The 18,436-nt window shown below is 35.0% G+C and overlaps 2 protein-coding genes across 2 annotated transcripts; both read left to right on the top strand.

The window, feature by feature from the left end:
• Positions 1-336: 336 nt before the first annotated feature.
• On the top strand, positions 337-1,020 carry LOC133881228 (agamous-like MADS-box protein AGL62). Its single transcript, XM_062320166.1, has one exon. The coding sequence runs from the start codon at positions 337-339 to the stop codon at positions 1,018-1,020; it is 684 nt and encodes a 227-aa protein (XP_062176150.1).
• A 9,394-nt stretch (positions 1,021-10,414) lies between these two features.
• Positions 10,415-11,044, top strand: LOC133881227 (agamous-like MADS-box protein AGL62). The gene has a single exon (XM_062320165.1). The coding sequence runs from the start codon at positions 10,415-10,417 to the stop codon at positions 11,042-11,044; it is 630 nt and encodes a 209-aa protein (XP_062176149.1).
• Positions 11,045-18,436: the final 7,392 nt, after the last annotated feature.

The raw sequence follows: 18,436 nt of genomic DNA, 5'->3' as shown, positions 1-18,436 counted from the left end.
AACGTTACTCGTATCGGCTGGTGATGAACGGAGATTAAGCGTATTATCGCGCGGGTAAGAGTAGCATTATTGCTGGTTAATTATTTCATGGAGTTTTACCATATACACCAAAGAGCAAATAGATTCTGAAACCTCCAAAACCAGTAATATTGTTAATATGGCCAAAGATGTAGAAACATTGACAGCCAAAAGATAGTAATTTTTGACAGCTCTAAGAGTTAAACCCCTACGTAGAAACCCTATAAATCTCCACGCAATATTCAACTTGATCAGTACTTCATCATCTTTCTCTTTCGATCATCTCTTGGTTCGATCTTCTGCTAGCTAGGCTTAGACATGGTGAGGAAGAGCAAGGGGCGGCAAAAGATCGAGATGGTGAAGATGCTAAACGACAGCAACCTCCAAGTGACCTTCTCGAAACGCCGCTCCGGCCTCTTCAAAAAAGCAAGTGAGCTTTGCACCCTATGCGGCGCCGAGATCGCCATTATTGTCTTCTCGCCCGGAAAGAAGGTCTTCTCCTTCGGCCACCCGGGTGTGGAGACTGTTGTTGATCGGGTCCTCACTCGAAACCCGCCTCAAAACTCTGGCACACTCCAGATGATTGAGGCGCACAGAAACGCCAGCGTCCGGGAGCTCAACGTGCAACTCACTCAGGTCACGAACCAGTTGGAGGCGGAGAAGAAGCACGGCGAGGAACTGAACCGAATGCATAAAGCAAACCAGGCCGGCGGACAGTGCTGGTGGGAGGCGCCTATTGAACAGCTAGGGTTGCCACAGCTTGAGCAGTTGAAGGTGTCTCTACAGGAGCTGCAAAAGAACGTGGGAAAGCAGGCTGATAGACTTCTGACTCAGACTTCAAATCCTTCTCCATTTTTCGCAGCAGGGAATTCCAATCAAGGAGTACTAGCTCCTTATAATGATATAAAGATCCCTTTTGACACAAAGAACAATATTGTCGGGTTAAGCGGGAATGCGATGCACCAAGCATACAAATTGGGATATGGACGTGGGGTTTTCTGATCAGCCATGGTGTTAATTTGTGTTAACAGCTAGCTTGTTAAGGTTCATGAATAATATGCATGTACAGGGGTTCATTGGATTTCGAATAATGTGGTCAATTAGAAAGTTTTATGATTTATGTATTCCAGTATTTATCAATAATTTATTCATTTATATTGCCAAAAAGGAAGATGTTATAATTTGTCTCTCTCTTTCTTTTCTTTTCTTTTCTTTTTCTTTTTTTTTTTTTTTTTTTTTTTTTTCGAGTAAGATGTTATAATCTTGAGGATTGGACACAGTCGTTGGGCAGTTTTCAATGGATACTGAAGATCAATGACAAGGTAAGGGGAATAAATAGGATGTGATTATTATGTCCAAAAAAAAAGTAACAATAAGACTAGGGAGAAGGCCAGGGTAACAAGAAGATATGATAAATTAATTAAACCATCTAGAAGGACCCTTTTTTTTTTTTTTTTTTTTTTTTTGACAGTCATCTAGAAGGACCCTAAATATCATGACAAACTAATCACATTAAATAATGCAACCTTGATACGTTGTAAAGGTCATAGAAAAATACTACATTTCTCAAAATTTAATTTTCTCCCAAATTTATTCTCTAAATGACATGTCACAATCTTATGAGATGATGACACATTTCTCAAAATAATAAATTTTATAGAACTGTAACACATCATTTAGAGAGCAAATTTGAGAGATAATTTTTGGAAAGTGTAGCATTTCTCAAGGTCATAACTCTCAAGCATTTGTTGCATTTTTCTTTGTCTTATTTTATTTTTATTTTTTTGAAATCAGGTTAACTTTTCGATCTTTCATTAAAAAAGATTATTAAGAACAACCACCTTTAACAAATACAATATCATGAATACATGGAGCCATAGAGGGGCTTCCTCCATATTGACCTGTTTATTCAAAAGGGTAATAACGCTTTCGATTTCAGAACACTCTTCAACTTTTAAGTTTTGAAGTCCAGAGAGTTGTGCAATCATGCCCTTGGAGAAGATCTTCTTTAAACTCAAACATTTGCATAAAGTTAGACCTTTTAGTCGGGCTAGGCTTCTGGCATGAACAACTTCTTCCCAAATGCTTGCTAATTTTGGGACATTATTTATGTACATCACTTCTAAGCATTCTAACACACTTTCTTCTAAAGTATCACCATCAACAATAGTTTCAATTTCATTACATCCTTCAATCAAGCAACCTTACATCCTGTTGATACTCTTGATATCAAAATCTGATAGTTTTGAAGCTCCTTTGTGGCTGATCAATTCAAATGCATCAGTTTCTGCAAGAACCTCTGAAATTGCTGGATGCACACCTTCACCATTTACAAACTTCAAACACCTCCTGAATCGATATTCAAAATAATCAAGAATTTGATATCTGGTTGAGTCATGGTGACCAACAGAAAATTGGAATGTGAGGTAGAGATCCTTCCATGGAGGACTTTTTGAGATGAAAAACTCAAGACAGTCCATGCTAGGAAAACAAATTGAAAGTGAAGTCAAATGTGTTAAGGTAGCCACCTCCTCAATAATGGCTCTTACAACCTCCTCCCACCTTCGATTATTTGGATCTACATCAATTCTTAGTTCTTCTAATAAAGAAAGTCTTGACAAAACATTTCGACGAAACTCCATAGCCCTTGATTGTCCCAAGCCAAAATTTGACAATGACGTACGTAAACACTTCAACTGAGTCAAACATCCAATTTGAATTGGTAAATAGTTCATTCCAGTATTTCAAATGTCAAGTACCTCAAGATGCATAAGCTCTTTAATATAAATGGCAATTTCATCAAATTGGCACAAGGATTTAGATAGAGCGCTCTGAGACACCTGAAGCAAGATATAGATGATGGTAATGATGAAATTCCAGTGCCCTGCAAGTCTAAGACTCAAAGATTTTGCATGAGTCCAAAGAATGGCCCAGGAATTAATCTTAGATACCAATTTCTCTGAAGTAATAACGTTGAAAGATACTTGCAATTTTGCATTTCTGGTAAAATGTGCAATTCATTATCCATCAAAGAGATTCGATTTGCATTTTGCCATTCTACCTCTTCCGGGGGTTGTCGCTGCTCTTGAGGGGTTCTGACCAAAACTTTAAAATTATTGCTTTCAGAAGAAATTTGAAGGGCCATATTCTGCAGCACTTTGATCATCCTTACATAATTCATCATGTCACTCCTCTCTAGCAAAGACACGTTGATAAGGTCATGCAGTATCATATGCCCTTTTTCTCGTGCAACTCTGAACTTATTTGCATCATGAATAAAACCTTCAGCTCTCCAACATTCCAACAAATAATCTATATATATTTCAAAGTCTTCAGGATATAATTTCTATCCTCACAATCTAAGTCTTCATAACAAAACTTTAAGAACTCAATCAACTTATCCATGTCTTGTACTTCGATACTGGGCCATCTCAACAAACTCCTAAGTCCATCACTGCACAGCTCAAAGTTATCATTCTTTCTAAAGGCTCTTGCTACCTTGTCTATCAAGAGTGGCAAACCAGCACATTCACTAGAAACTAACTTGGCTATTGGTTCAATACTTGGAAGATTTATATTTCGACCCACTTTTTCTCTGAACATTTTATATGCATAAACTTTAGACAAACATTTCAACTTAATCTACTCATCAGTTTCCAAATCAAAGCAAATGTCATGATATCTAGTTGCCAATACCACTTTGCTATCCTTTTCGTTGTCAGGGATTCCTATCACGTGTAGATCAAGAATATCCCAAACATCATCCAAAAGAAGAAGATACCTTTTGCATTCCAACTCTAAAGATATTCGTCAAGCAATTTCATCTGGGTTAGTGACGCATTCCACATTCAATTTTAGCCTTTGTGTAATAGCATCTTGCAACATTTTTATGCTCCAATTAATCTTTGATACTTTTACACAAATGACAATATCAAACATTTTAGCAATATCTTTATTATCATTCAAGCTCTTCATTATGATTGTTTTCCCGATTCCAGGCATTCCCTAAAGTCCAATCCTTCTTATATTCCTATCTCTTAGAATTTCCAAAATTTCTTTGATAGCCCAATGAAGTGATGGCTTGTCTTTTGTTTTCGGTGCATGCATAGTTCTTACAGCCTCTGGCAATTTCTCAACTATTACTCGTCTCAAACTTTCCCTCTACCCAAAGATTGTGTAGTTCCTAGCACTTCTTTGCCATGCTTCTGCTAAGTTTTGTGTGTGAACGCTGACCTAATTTTTTTTTTCATTTCTTGTTTTCTTTCCTATACTTGGTGAAAATAAATAGACTCCTAATTTAAATTTGTGTGTGTGATCAATTTGTGTAACAAAATATCTAAATGCGGAATTAAAAGAAGATAGATATTTTGTTAACGAAGTGAAAACTCAATTAAGAGAAAAACCACTCTAGGGCAGCCAAACCCAGGATATCCACTATTCAGAAGACAAAGCTAGTTACAAGACAGTCGTACTCACATACCCCTGATGCAGTAGTTGTTACATTGAACTCTGACACGTACCTATACGTGAACGCCTCCCAACCAGGTCTTCTACCTGAAAGGGTCTTCAATGAAATCCTTTAGCTTATGGCTCCTCTTTAAGCTAGATTTCACGGGTTGATCAAATCACATAGTAAACACCCTAAGAGAGCTAGTAAATATATCTGTTTCTGCCTAAACATCATCTCTTAGTACACATGAATTCAGTACCGAATTCACTAAATAATACACGTCTAGAGACTTTTATTTATAGGCTTTAGAAAACCTAATACAATACTGATTTGGAGTTCTCTGGGCGGTGTCTGGACTTAGACAGAGGGCGTCTAGACAGCAAGTATCAACCGACTTTCATAACACGTTTCTTCATTAAATTTCAGTCTCCGCGTTCTGATGGTGTTGCCTTAGTGTCCAGACGATTGCATGCTGTCTTTATTAACTGTGTTTGCTGAGCTGTTTAGAATCTTCTCGAACATTGATGGGCGTTTGGATGTTTCTTTGGGCCATCTGGATGGCAACTAGGGAACCGACTTTGCTGAGTTATAAACTTCACATAATCTTCTTGGGCTTCGAAAATTGCCTTCTAGATGCTTGTGGCACTGATATTTGTCATATTAAGGCATTTCCATAGTTGAGAAAATATGTTCTGAATATTTTGTAAGACTCTGAAAAATTATGCGTCCCTGTTTCAGCAATACACTAATATGACAGTGATTTTGTTAATAGAATGTAGCCAATAAAACTAACACTTGGCTTCTAGTTCTTGCACATTTTCTTCGATCTTCTTGACCCTAAAAATCCAATATTCGCATTTTTTTAGTAACCTCCTTTGTCTTGTGTTTGTTTGCTTCAGCCACTATATTATCTCTCCTAGTATACAACATGTCTGTTTTCTTTATTAACCTGTTATAGCTACTTCCTAGATCGTTCGCATAATTAATATTGCGATCTATGTGACCTACAAGACTTCTCCCATCTTTATCATACATGTCAAGATAATAGACGTATAATACACCTTGTAAAGGAAAGAAAATGAGGACTTTAAATGACATTCCTACTACCAAGTACCAACTTACACACATGAAGGGCCGTCGAGAATGATGAAAACCAAAACCACTAGTGGAAGCTGCATATAGATCATAGTCTTTGTTCAATGGCAGCTTCTTGCCATGCCAATGCATCCCACCATGATTGTTGGACTTCAATACATTTCAAATTGATTGTATTCTCATTGTTGAAGGGCAATCTTATTAATAACTGACACATAGATATCTCAATCTTCTTCAAAGATGACCAGTTTATTTAGTCACTAATCCAAATGCTTTTTACTTTTGGAAGATCAAGCAGTACCAGTATCTTCAAATTTGGAAGCACATCAGGTTTCAAACCATTGTTTTCAAATTTACTTGCAATTCTTTTAAGTTATTCAAGCCAACTCATGCATCTTCAATTAATTGACCATATTTGCATCAGTTCACGCCATCCTTTCTCAAACACGTGGACAACCTATAGAGCATCACTTTTGATGACAACCTTTTATAACCCCAAATCTTTCATAAATGTATGTAATAGCTACTAAGGCTGCCACAATCTCTGCAACGATCGGATCATAGATGTATGGTCTAGGAGCTCTTATAGCTGCCAACACTGCTCCCTCATAATCTCTAAAAAGTGCCCCTATGCCCATTTTCTTATTGTTTTTCTTTACTGCTGCATCTCAATTAACCTTCATGGAACCACAAATATGAGCTTTACATTTCTGCATTGTGTTGTTCCCACATTCTCGCCTTATATTGTACCTCGATGTGGCATTCTTAAATTCTTGGATCAATTCTGAGGCCTTTTAGACTAATTGAGTAGGATGCTGAATGTCCCCCCACGAACCAAAGAATTCCTTCTAAACTATAGATTTCTAGCCACAATTGCCATCACTTCAAATTCTTCATTATCCAATTTGTCTTGCATATCCTCCACAATATGAATAAACTCTTTATCTTCCTTACAACTATTTTGTAACTTCTTACAATACCTACCTTAAGCATCTTGTGTCCCTGGACATCTCAATAAGATATGGCCCGTGGTTTCCACCTCTAAACAACATATAGGGCATAGAGGGTTGTTGGGATACAATGCCGCTCCTTACGACCGCTTTAAAAATAAGCTTGCTGGACGCGATGTTGAGGTCCATAAAAGACTTGAGTTTGTCTCCCTTAACACCAATTGGTTTTATGTGGAATGGCAGCTCACGATCCTACAAATGGTATTAGAGTCAATAAGTCATGGGATTGAGTCGCGGGAGCATCATCGTGAGAGAGAGATTATTAGTACATAATGCCGCTCCCTGTGACCGCTCTAAATATAGTCCTGTTGGGCATGACATCGAGGTCCATAAAAGACTTAAGTTTGTCTTCCTTAACACCAATTAGTTTTAAGTGGAATGACAGCTCACGATCCGACACGAGTTTGGAACTATCTTCATTTTGGCCAAGTTTGCTTTTGTTGGTAAATAATTGTTGCAAGCTCTTCACATAAATACCTTCACAACATTGGGAACATTAATCCGCCATATTCTTTTCTAGACTCTTCCTTGTCCCTCGCCATATGAACATTCTTCTTTATATTTCGAGGCCATTTCCATTTTTAAGTGGTAGGTGCTTTTCACCATGAACTCCCCATCTATAGTACACCTCCATATCCGTCGATCTTTGCAATTTTAAAGGCTGACCGACATTTGAAAAATTGCACTTGCTTTATCCTCCATAAACACTTCATTGATCAGAGTAGTATTCCACCACCTTGTATCTTTGTCAATTAGATCTACAACTATTGCACCTTCATCTAAAAAATTTCTTGTGATTGTATTCGGTATGTAGGATGTGGGGTTAGGGATCCATCCATCATTCCATATTTTAATTCTCTCTCCATCTCCTACTCTCCAAATAAGAGCCGCCTTGAGTAAATTTTGGGTTGACCAAATACTCCATGCATTAGATGACCTAGAGCTCAGCTTGGCATCATGGATAGACCCATTCGAGAAGTATTTTACCTTTAATATCTTGACAGCCAAAGAATTTAGATTCTGAAATAATCTCCAATACTGCTTTGCCAATAACGATTTATTGAAACATTTTAAATTACGAAACCCCAATCTCCTAGTTCTTTAGAACTCCCCATTTTAGTCCAATTCACCTATTGAAACTTTGAGTCTTGCTCCTATTGACCCTACCAGAATACTTGTATCATAGAATTTATATCCTGACATAAGGGTACTGACAATTTGAAAACATTCATACAATAAGTCGGAATGGCTTGGACAACTACTTTTAATAGGATCTCTTTCCTTGCTTGTGACAAAAATTTCACCTTCTTGTCACTCATCCTACTCTATATTTTGTCTTTAATACTTTGGAGGTTCTAATTCTGGATCTCCCACCATCTTCGGCAACTCCAGGTACTTATTATAACTTTGAGTGGCTAGTACACCAGAAATATCTAGAATTGGCTTCTTCGCTTCCACACTTGTATTCCTGCTAAATAAAAAATAAAAAATGGATGTCTTATCTTTATTCAAGTTTTTCTCTGAATCTTTCTCATATGTATCTAATAATTTCTGCAATCTGTGCCACTCAATAGGTTTGCCTGGAATGCGATAGTATACAACACATGGAGGCAGAGGAATGATATAAAACATGGAAACCAACTTAAAATCAAAAGAGAAAATTGTGCAGAATATCATTTGGAAGGTTAGAACTCGGATTATGACAAAAATGCAGATTTAAAAAGACATAAGTAATCCCATAACTTTTGTGCATTGGAAAGCCAACTTGAAGGCCAAAAAATTATAGCTTTGAGTTGTTGCATTTCTATGTCGGATTAAGGTGATTATGTCACTTCTTGGAATGTGTTATATAATCATGACTTTAATACTATTTTGGGATTAAGCATAGCTCTTAGTTGAAACTCGGGAGGGTTTAATAATGCTTAATCCAATATAGCTGAATGAGTATCGGGCATGATGAGACATTTTTCCCGCCAACACGTGCAATATTGGTCTAGATGGAATTTGGTATAATTCTCTTGAAATTTTTATTTTACATAAGTGTACTAGTAGGTCACACATATATTAACCTATATAAATGGAGTCATTCATTCAATTGATGAGAGAGATGCATGGTTACACTCTGCCCATTATATGTAAGTGAGAGATGTTGGACTTTGCGTTCTAATGAACCAAACCAAATGTGCACCCATAGTGAGCCAATTTAGATTTATTCGATTAAAGTATTTTATTTTTGACTATGTAAAATATAAGATAGAGAAAATATGCAATTAAATATAATATTACATATAAATATTGATTCATATATAACATAGTATGTAGTAATAATAACAAGTATTTATACAATATCTTATGAATTTTTAATCACTTGTATTTTGATCTGCCTTATTTGTTAATTTGGTTCCAAGCATATATCATGGAAAGTATTGTGGCCTATTCTAGTGATCACTACAAAAAAAGAAAAAAAAGGGTCTTTAGCGACGACATTTTATCATTTCTAATGACTTTTAACGCACCAGAGTTGTTGCTGATGTAAATTATTATTATTTTTTATTATTTTTAATAAGGACCATCAATGACGACTCAAGAGTCATTGCTATTAACAATGTATCAGCAAAGACTTTTGGGAGTCGTTGATAAGCATGTATCGGCGACGACTCCAATATCATCACTGATAGTCTACATATCAGCGACGATTGGTCTCGTTATTGGAGGGAGTTCTAATTTTTATTTTATTTAAGATATAACATCAGTGATGACATTAGAGCTGTCGCTAATGGTATAATATTGCCGCTAATAGCTTCCAGTTACGACCTGCGCAAAAGTAACCTATTAGCTAGCATCAACTCTCAAAAGTCATCACCGATAACCACTTATTAGCGACAACTTTTGTGCCGTTGCTAAAAATTTGGTTGTTAATGACCAAATTTCTTGTAGTGTGGTCGCATTCTAGGCACACAGATCATAATTTTGCATGATACAATATCTTAATGGAACTGAAAATGGGCATGTTAACATGAAAAATCAATTAACCCTAATTAACACGTACAATTTTGAACAGATATAGGATTGTGGAACTGAACAATTTTTTTTATTTTTTTTTCATACTTGATCTCAAGACCAACCCAACCAATTTATTCCACGTACGCTATGACCAACTAATTAAACGAAGACCAAGGACAATCATAAAGATGGTAACGTTTCCATGCATTCGTTTCGTAGTTATTGATATTAAACATGGTTTCAAGGTTCTTAAATTTCATATATGAAAATTCTCTTTCCTGAATTTATATAGACCATATAAATACAAATTTATCCAATATGACTTCTTGGTTTCCAAACATTAATTATTATATATATCTCTACTTTATACCAACTACAATGATTTTTTTTTCTTCTCTTGTTTCAATTTTCTTTTTCTTCAAATTTCTGACCATTTACAATGTATAAATTCCAAAACAAGTGCAATGTGTTTAATTACTAATTAGTGAATTTTAGACGTAAACATAAATTGAAGTATTTCTTTTCAATCTATTAAAAAGGCCAGGGAAGTCAATTACAATTGCACTTTATTAAAATATTATGACCTCTAAAGATTAATAAATGATATTCACAAAACCTACAAATTAAATAGATAATTATGTCTTTGCAATCATGCATACATATTGCAGTACTAAAAAGAAAAGATTTTGTAACTTCCAAATCTTGGATTAATAATCCAAAGTAATAGACAATTAATAGTGAAGTAAAACAACGTACCCATATAAGTGCCTGGGTTTCTTTCCCCAAGCATCAGAAGTAGTATTACTACAAGTCTACAACTCCAAATCAAGAAACAACAATGGTGAAGAAAAATCCTAGTATGGGTCGAAAAAAGACGGCGAGTACAAAGATTCAAACCAAAAGTCATTTACAAGTTACATTCTCCAAACGTCGTTCGGGAGTCTTCAAGAAAGCTAGTGAGCTCTGCACGCTTTGTGGGGTTGAGATTGCCATGATCGTCTTCTCCCCTGGCAACAAGGTCTTCTCTTTTGGTCACCCTACAGTTGAGTCTATTCTTGATCGCTTTCTTTCTTCAGGAAACCCTCCACCAGAGTACTCCAAGAGACATGACCAACTTGTTGAAGCCCATCGGAATTACAACATTCATGAGCTCAACCTTCATCTCACTGGGATTCTCAATCAACTGGAGGCTGAGAAAAAGCATGGAGATTCACTTGACCAAATGAGAAGGGCTAACCAGAGAGAGTACTGGTGGGAAGCACCGGTCGACGAGCTTGGGCTGCATGAGTTGGAGCAGATGAGGGTTTCAATGGAGGAGTTAAAGAAGAGTGTAGCAAAAAAACAAGCCAACAAAACTACTGAGATGAATGGTGGCTTTTTGGAGAGCAAGCCTGCTGAGATTAGTGCTGCTTTGCCTTTCATCATCCCCAATGGCTATAATTTTGGTTATGGACATCTGCTTTATTGAATTGAATTTCTATGCATGCTTCTCTTTTTAATCTTCTTCAATTCCCCAATTTTTGTTTCTTTTTTAGTCTTTTAAAGGCAGCTAAAAGCTAGTGCCTTCCTAGTGATTATGGTCTAGCTAGCTACTAGCTGCTTCCTCTTTCAATTATGTTAATTGTAAATGAATAATTACGAGTTTGGAAATAAGAATTGGCTTGATTACGTGCTTGCAGGAGATTTTTCCGTAGTTTTTTCAACGGTTCAGATTTAATTTTATGTATTCAATGAAAAAGAGACACAGTGTGGCTTAATTAAATATAAACCATTAAAAAAATTACAGAGATCTTTGATCTATAGTTTAGTGCTATGCGGAATGAGCTCAAGTAGAATTTAGCAAAACAAGCCAACATAGATTGTAAAGACTTCACTAATTATTTGCCATTTTTGGCTGCAAATGATATTGGGCATTGCTGATTTTTTCTAGAGTAAACCTAGAGGCATTAATACCAACGTTCTTTTAGGTTAGTTCTACTTCTCTTTTCTTCTAAAGAGGTGGACGGAGTTTGAATAAAGTCAACAGATAAAACTAGAGGTGTTAGAATAATTTTCAAATGGCTGAATTGGGAATGAAACTCCTGCAAAACAGAGAAAGAAGTTACCAGATTCCATTGGTCCTTTAGGGGACCGGAGACACTCTGATGATTAAGTTAAAAATATCTGAACTTGTGTTATTTGGAGAGTGTCCCTTTTATAGAGAAAAGATCTTGAATATAACACGCTTGGATTGTTTTAGTGAGTCTTTTACATTAAATGGGCTTTAAGCTTAGGCCCTACGCTGAGTGGGCCAGAAATTTGGGTTGCTAGGCCCAGTGGAGCAGCCAGGCCCAACAAGAGGTATTTCTGCATATAATTCTAAAATTCTAGGAATCATTAGCGACGATCAATAAGTCGTCGTTGATATCAAGTAGGCCTTTTTTTTCACTCCCGATATGTTGTGGGAAGAAATTAGCGACAACTTGTTCTCTTTTAGCGATGACAAAACATTTCATCCCTCGTGATCTCGCACAATGATGCCCTATACCTTGAAAAGAGATTTTGACTCTTCAATTAGGCAAACCCCCTTTTTGGCATTGTTTACTATGCCGTTATTATTATTTGATAGATACACAAAGCTTTATTTGCACCTAGCGGGTGTTTTTATGTGCATATATATGCCAGTGTTTGTATATATATACGACACTCTGTGACAAACTATGATGAGGATGTTGTTAGAACTGGCGGAGGTACGTGCATGGTGCACGCCAGTCGTTCGAAAGAATGCCAAAGAGGCTTTCAAGTTTTCAACATGCTCACCTAACAATCTACCCATGTGTGGAAGACATTGTGGTTTCCACAGAAAGCCCTGATCATCAAATTTTGTCATCAAATGTGACTGGAACATGTAAGTTTCAAGATAGTTGTAGGAGATGAATGAGCTAACGACATAAATGTCCATCCTATGATGGTACAAAAGTGTAGAAAACCAGCATGAAATCTACTGCAAATATCACCCGACAAGTACCCAGATTAAAGATCTTTATACATATTTTGACTCTTCAATTTCCACATTTGCCTACTGCAACGAGATCTCCTGGCAGAGTTGTTTATGATAAACGTAAATTGCTGAAGGAGTATGTTTATGATAAACTTAGAATTTTCTGTTTGTGGGTGTTTGCTATGCTATTTGTTCTCTCAGCTGCTATTATATTTATTCAAGGAATTTAGAGTATTTGTTTTGGTGCTGGTCTTATGCAATGATTTTGGAGATTCATTCCAATCTCTCTATTTGGTCTGATCTGTTTTGACCACTCAGAAATCAGGAGGTGAATGAGACAGTTGGTACAATTTCCGAACGGTGAAGTGTCAATCGTACAATCTGTCTTTTGGGGGTGACAATCCAAAGATGGTCGAGGGGTTGATAGACTTGCAATCTGCAAAATAAAATAAGACTCGCCGGTGGTTAGCCGGAGACGCCTCCTCCGACGATTCAGTCAGTAGGAAGTGTAGAAAACCAGCATGAAATCTACTGTAAATATCACCCGACAAGTACCCAGATTAAAGATCTTTATACATATTTTGACTCTTCAATTTCCATATTTGCCTACTACAACGAGATCTCCTGGCAGAGTTGTTTATGATAAACGTAAATTGCTGAAGGAGTATGTTTATGATAAACTTAGAATTTTCTGTTTGTGGGTGTTTGCTCTGCTATTTGTTCTCTCAGCTGCTATTATATTTATTCAAGGAATTTAGAGTATTTCTTTTGGTGCTGGTCTTATGCAATGATTTTGGAGATTCATTCCAATCTCTCTATTTGGTCTGATCTGTTTTGACCACTCAGAAATCAGGAGGTGAATGAGACAGTTGGTACAATTTTCGAACGGTGAAGTGTCAATCGTACGATCTGTCTTTTGGGGGTGACAATCCAAAGATGGTCGAGGGGTTGATAGACTTGCAATCTGCAAAATAAAATAAGACTCGCTGGTGGTTAGCCGAAGACGCCTCCTCCGACGATTCAGTCAGTAGGGGTTTAACGAAAAAGAAGAAAATTTAATGTAATTGAGAAGTTAGGTGTTACCCATTTATGGTTCCTATTTATACCACCTTTTTTGTGGATTCTCACGTGCGATCTTCATATTATCAATACGGATGAACATGGATTAGATTTGACAAGATTAGCGCTCATTTGTGATATTCTGCTCATCTAACATAATGAACTGGCCTGATCAGCGGAGCGTGATGTTGATGTTCCCTCTGTACGCTGACTTGATTGGACCATTTGATTTCATATCTAATAAATGATTAGAGATCTTAATAAATAAGAAGATCTTCCTCTTCGGACACCTGCTCCAATACTCAGGGTGAGTAGTTGGTTTGGTAACAAAGTGCCTGAGCATGGTCTGTCTATATCCTCGGCATCATCACTCCGCTAGAGAAGTCTCTTACCATACTGGGGCCTTATAAAGGGCAGGCCTGTTCTTCGGAATGGGCCTTATGATATCGATCTACCCTTGAGGCCCAATCCATTAACTTGAATTATTATTACCCAGCAGATACCAAGGGGATTGGTGAATATTGTCAAATTCAGTTCTTTGAAGATGAATGAAGTTCGTGTCATGTATCTTAATGAGCAGACCTTGGAAAACCATGTGACCCCATCCCTTTGTCAACCTTCTCAATCATTTATTTTTGTTTTTTATTTTTTTTATTTTTTTATTTTTTATTTTTTTCCCTCAAATTCTGTTTCAGTGTTTGAATTTTCATCTTATTTTTCTCCTAGTTGGCCATTCGACTTAAGATTGGTAGTTAAAAAAAACCTATAGGTTTTGAGTTTTGTGATCTGCCATAATATTATTGTTCACCAATCAATTACTGGCTAGGATCAGTGCTAATGCATTGCAGCCTTTTATTTGCAGCTTAAGGGGATAATATCTTGACATTTGCAATGAGAATATGTTTCTTATTGAAATTCCCTGTTTCAATGTCTATCCTTGAATATATAGAGAAGTATGGAGGTTTAAGCTATGGGGAGCATCTTGAGGATGTTACAGTAAATTTGGCCGGTTATTTTCATGCTTCTTTTGGTGATTGCTTTAGTGTCTTTTATTAAAGTATCGATTAAATGAATATATTTTTCTATTCTAATCAGTTTAAGCTTTTGGGACAAATAATTATTTAACTTGGTATCAGAACAGAAGCCTTGAGTTCGAACTATGTCTCGTTCATTTACCTCCAATTTCAATTAAATATTCCACGTGTTGAGGATTACCTATTAAAATGGAGTTTGAGTCCACACATGAAAGAAAGTGTTAAAGTATTGATTAAATAAATAAATTTACTTCTTTATATTAGCATAAGATTTTAAGATAAGTAGTAATTTAACATTTTTGTTATTCAATGGCGCATCACAAGCAAACGTTCATCCTCTTCAAAGCTATTCTTTTATGATTTACATGGAGGTGGTGTTAAAGTCCAAGTTATGGCTGATGCTAGGTATCTAATCTCTCTCTCTCTCTCTCTCTCTCTCTCTCTCCTCATTCATATTTGATTTGTTTTTTGATTATTATTATTATTATTATTATTATTATTATTTTTTGGGATGCAATGTTTCTAACAAATTATCTTTCTATCAGTAGTAGGAGTGTACAAGCGCGATGGTTATTAACCGAAAATAATCGACAACCGCTAATAACTGCCAATAACCGCTAATCGAGAAAATCGAAAAACCGACCGGTTACTAGTTATTACATTTTGAAAAACCGGTTAATACTAATTTGGGGTTGAATTAAATTAATACTAATTAATTTTATGTTATCATGCTCAACTAGCTAGTTTTATGTTGAAGGAACATGAGGTTTATTTAGGTAGGATCTCTCAATTTCAAGTTTTGAAATGGCTGTAATTGTCGACGCTGATAAGAACATATCAACGACAACTTTTCTTGCATTGTCGTTGTTGATCATGAGTTTCATATCAGTGGCGACATGTCAACTTTTCTTCTTCTCTTCGGATCCACTTATTGTTCTTCTTCTCTTCCTATTGTTTGCAGACTATTCCAGTGGACAACTAGGCTGCAAGTATTTCTAGGTAATTTCTATATCTAAATTCTTTATAGTTGCCTAGTTGATGGAATAAGGTTACATTCTAACAGAAGTTGCATTGTTTTTCAGTTCAATTCATTCAATTTGATGAATATATTATGTAGAAAAGTGTAGAGAACAGAATTGGAAATTATAGCTATGGTTTCAGGCCAACAACAAATAAAAGAATAAGGATGATAACGGGCTTGTTTGGGGAGAGCAATAAAATTTTCTTTCTCCCTCTTCACTTATTTCAAAAACAATCACCTTCAAAACATTCTAATTTTATATCATATCAATAATTTTTTATTATTATTTAAATAAAAAAAATTTATTACAATACAAAACTTTTTCACTTTTTTATACAAATTATTTTTACTTTATATCACATCTATCATTTCAAACTCCCACTACCAATTCCCCTTTCCTTACCAAACAAGGCCAATAAAATTTGTACAATATAAAAACTGGTTATCCGGTTAATAACTGGTTCAAAATAACCGGATAATCAACAGTTAGTAAAAACCCAATCGGCTTACTAGTTGTAGTTGTAGTTATTAAAATAAGAATAACCGAAACCCGACGTGTCAACACATGGTCGTAACTTTTAGCAATGGCAAAGAATATTGTTTGCATAGAAAACACCCACAAACAAAAAACAAAAGACAGTGACTTTGTTGGTCAATTGGTTTTTTGTATTTTTTTTTTTTTTAAAAAAAAAAAGAACAAAAAAGTATTTTGATGTAATATAAATATGAAAACTATTTTTGTTTTTTAAAGAATGTTTTGTGATGGAGTTGTTTGTTAATTTATTGATTTTGAGAAGAGAAAACAAAAGACAAAAAAAACAATAAAATTTTAACATAGTACTCTTTCGGTTGGTAAGAACTAACAAGGATTAGTGATTAAAAGTTAAAATTATGCAAATTGCGAAGGCATATAATAGTTTCTTTTTTTTTTTTTAAAAAAAAAAAAAAAAAAAAAAAAAGAAGAAGAAGAAGAAGAAGAAGAGAAGTTATCCTATAAAATCGTTTTTTATTATTACTTTTAAATGGGGAGATGATTCTATATGGCAATTTTTTAAGGAAGCAAAATTTTCACACAATAATTGTTAGGATTTTCACATTGCATTCGTTGATTTCTTGTTATTTGTTTTTCTAGAGGCAGTAAAAAGAAAGGGAAAAAGAACCCGGCCATGATGCATCTTCCCCACTCCCTCCCAACCCCTTTGATTGACTTATCCACCTCCTCCTCCTTCTTCTTCTTCTTCTTCTTCTTTTTTTCTTTTTTTTTTTGTCTTTTTTGTCTTTTTTTTTTAAAAAAAGTAAAATTAGTCCACGTGATTTTCGTGATTTGCAATTAGCTATATGTGGTATCAAAATGAATTTAAAATTTTTTGAAGTATGCCAAATATTTACCCTCAACAGTCAAATTACATCCATTGACTTAACATATTCCATTAGTATATTGGATACTAACTTAAATAAGACACGTATCATAATTTTATTAACTTTGACGTGCCACATTATCGAAATCTTTGTTAACAGGGACGGAGGGAGGGGGTGCTGGCAGGGGCCATGGCCCCCCACCCCAATTTCCTTAAAAAAAAAAAAAAAATTATAAGGTTAAAAAAAAAATTCTCAAAATATATATATATATATATAAGCTAAAAAACTAAAAATTTAGTCTATTGACCCCTACCAATAATTTTTTTTTTTGCCACTGGCCCCTACTCATAAGAACTTCTGACTCCGTCTCTGTCTGTTAAGTCAGTGAACGTAATTTGACTCTAAGAAATAAATTATTTTTTCAGCCTACTTTTAGGATTTCAGAGTTAGTTTTGATGGTATATGAAAAACTAATTTCAAATCAGGTAAACTACACGAATTGATTTTTTTTTTTTTTTTTTTCGACCATATTTGACAATTCTCAATTCAAATTTTTTTTGTTTTTTTTTTTTAAGTGAATTCAATAGTTTTTCTAGCATGTAATTATTGCGAGATCTGCAAATTTTGTGGTGATCATTGACAACTAAGGGAAAGATATAAGCATAATAAACTTTGGCAAATCAAATATTTTTGTCTCGAGTATTTTACCACCGTTTGATCTTCTTTGTCCTTCACGACCACCTTTGATCATTCTTAATTATTTCTCTAGTTTTTCTAACATGTCAATCTAGCAAAAGGCTGCTACTTTCTTGGTGATTGACAACCAACAGATCGAAGATATAATATAATCATGAATCTCAGACAATCAAATATTTGGATCTCAATTTTATTGATTTTTTTTTAGAGTAAATATAGGGAAAATTTCAACTAATTTGATTTATTGAATTTATTATGGATGATTGAGATCATTCGGTAGCAGTAATAAATGTGACCGATTATTGATTTTTTATGTAAAAAATACGTGGCATTATTATCGCCGTTCAAAGTCTTTTCAACTGTGATCGAGGATTAACTGACATTACGGTATTTTCACAACACCCCCCAAAAAAAACCCAATGAAATTAATTTATAGAGAAACCATTATATAATTTTCTTATAAAACTTATAAGCAAAACTTCACTTAGATCTTCTTAATTATAAGAGGTTTTGTAATCATAATTTGTAATGTCAGTATATCATGTTTTAGTCTTTTCTTTTTTTTTTTCTTTTTTTTTTCTTTTTTTTTTAATTTATTTTTTTGGTTTAAATACCCTTATTAGTTTTTTTAAAAAAATAAAGTGAAAATTAAAAAATAAAAATGCCGATGTGTTTGAGATTACAATTTCGTAAACAAAAAGTGCGATTTTA

The sequence above is a fragment of the Alnus glutinosa genome, chromosome 11 (genome assembly GCF_958979055.1).
Source record: "Alnus glutinosa chromosome 11, dhAlnGlut1.1, whole genome shotgun sequence".
NCBI classification, from domain to species: domain Eukaryota; kingdom Viridiplantae; phylum Streptophyta; class Magnoliopsida; order Fagales; family Betulaceae; genus Alnus; species Alnus glutinosa.
The sequence above is the reverse complement of the archived record's forward strand: the minus strand, read 5'-3'. Positions and strand labels throughout refer to the sequence as shown.

What these genes read in the sequence shown, in the direction of transcription:
- LOC133881228 (XM_062320166.1), top strand. Translation starts at nt 337, where the DNA reads ATGGTGAGGAAGAGCAAGGGGCGGCAAAAGATCGAGATGGTGAAGATG.
- LOC133881227 (XM_062320165.1), top strand. Translation starts at nt 10,415, where the DNA reads ATGGTGAAGAAAAATCCTAGTATGGGTCGAAAAAAGACGGCGAGTACA.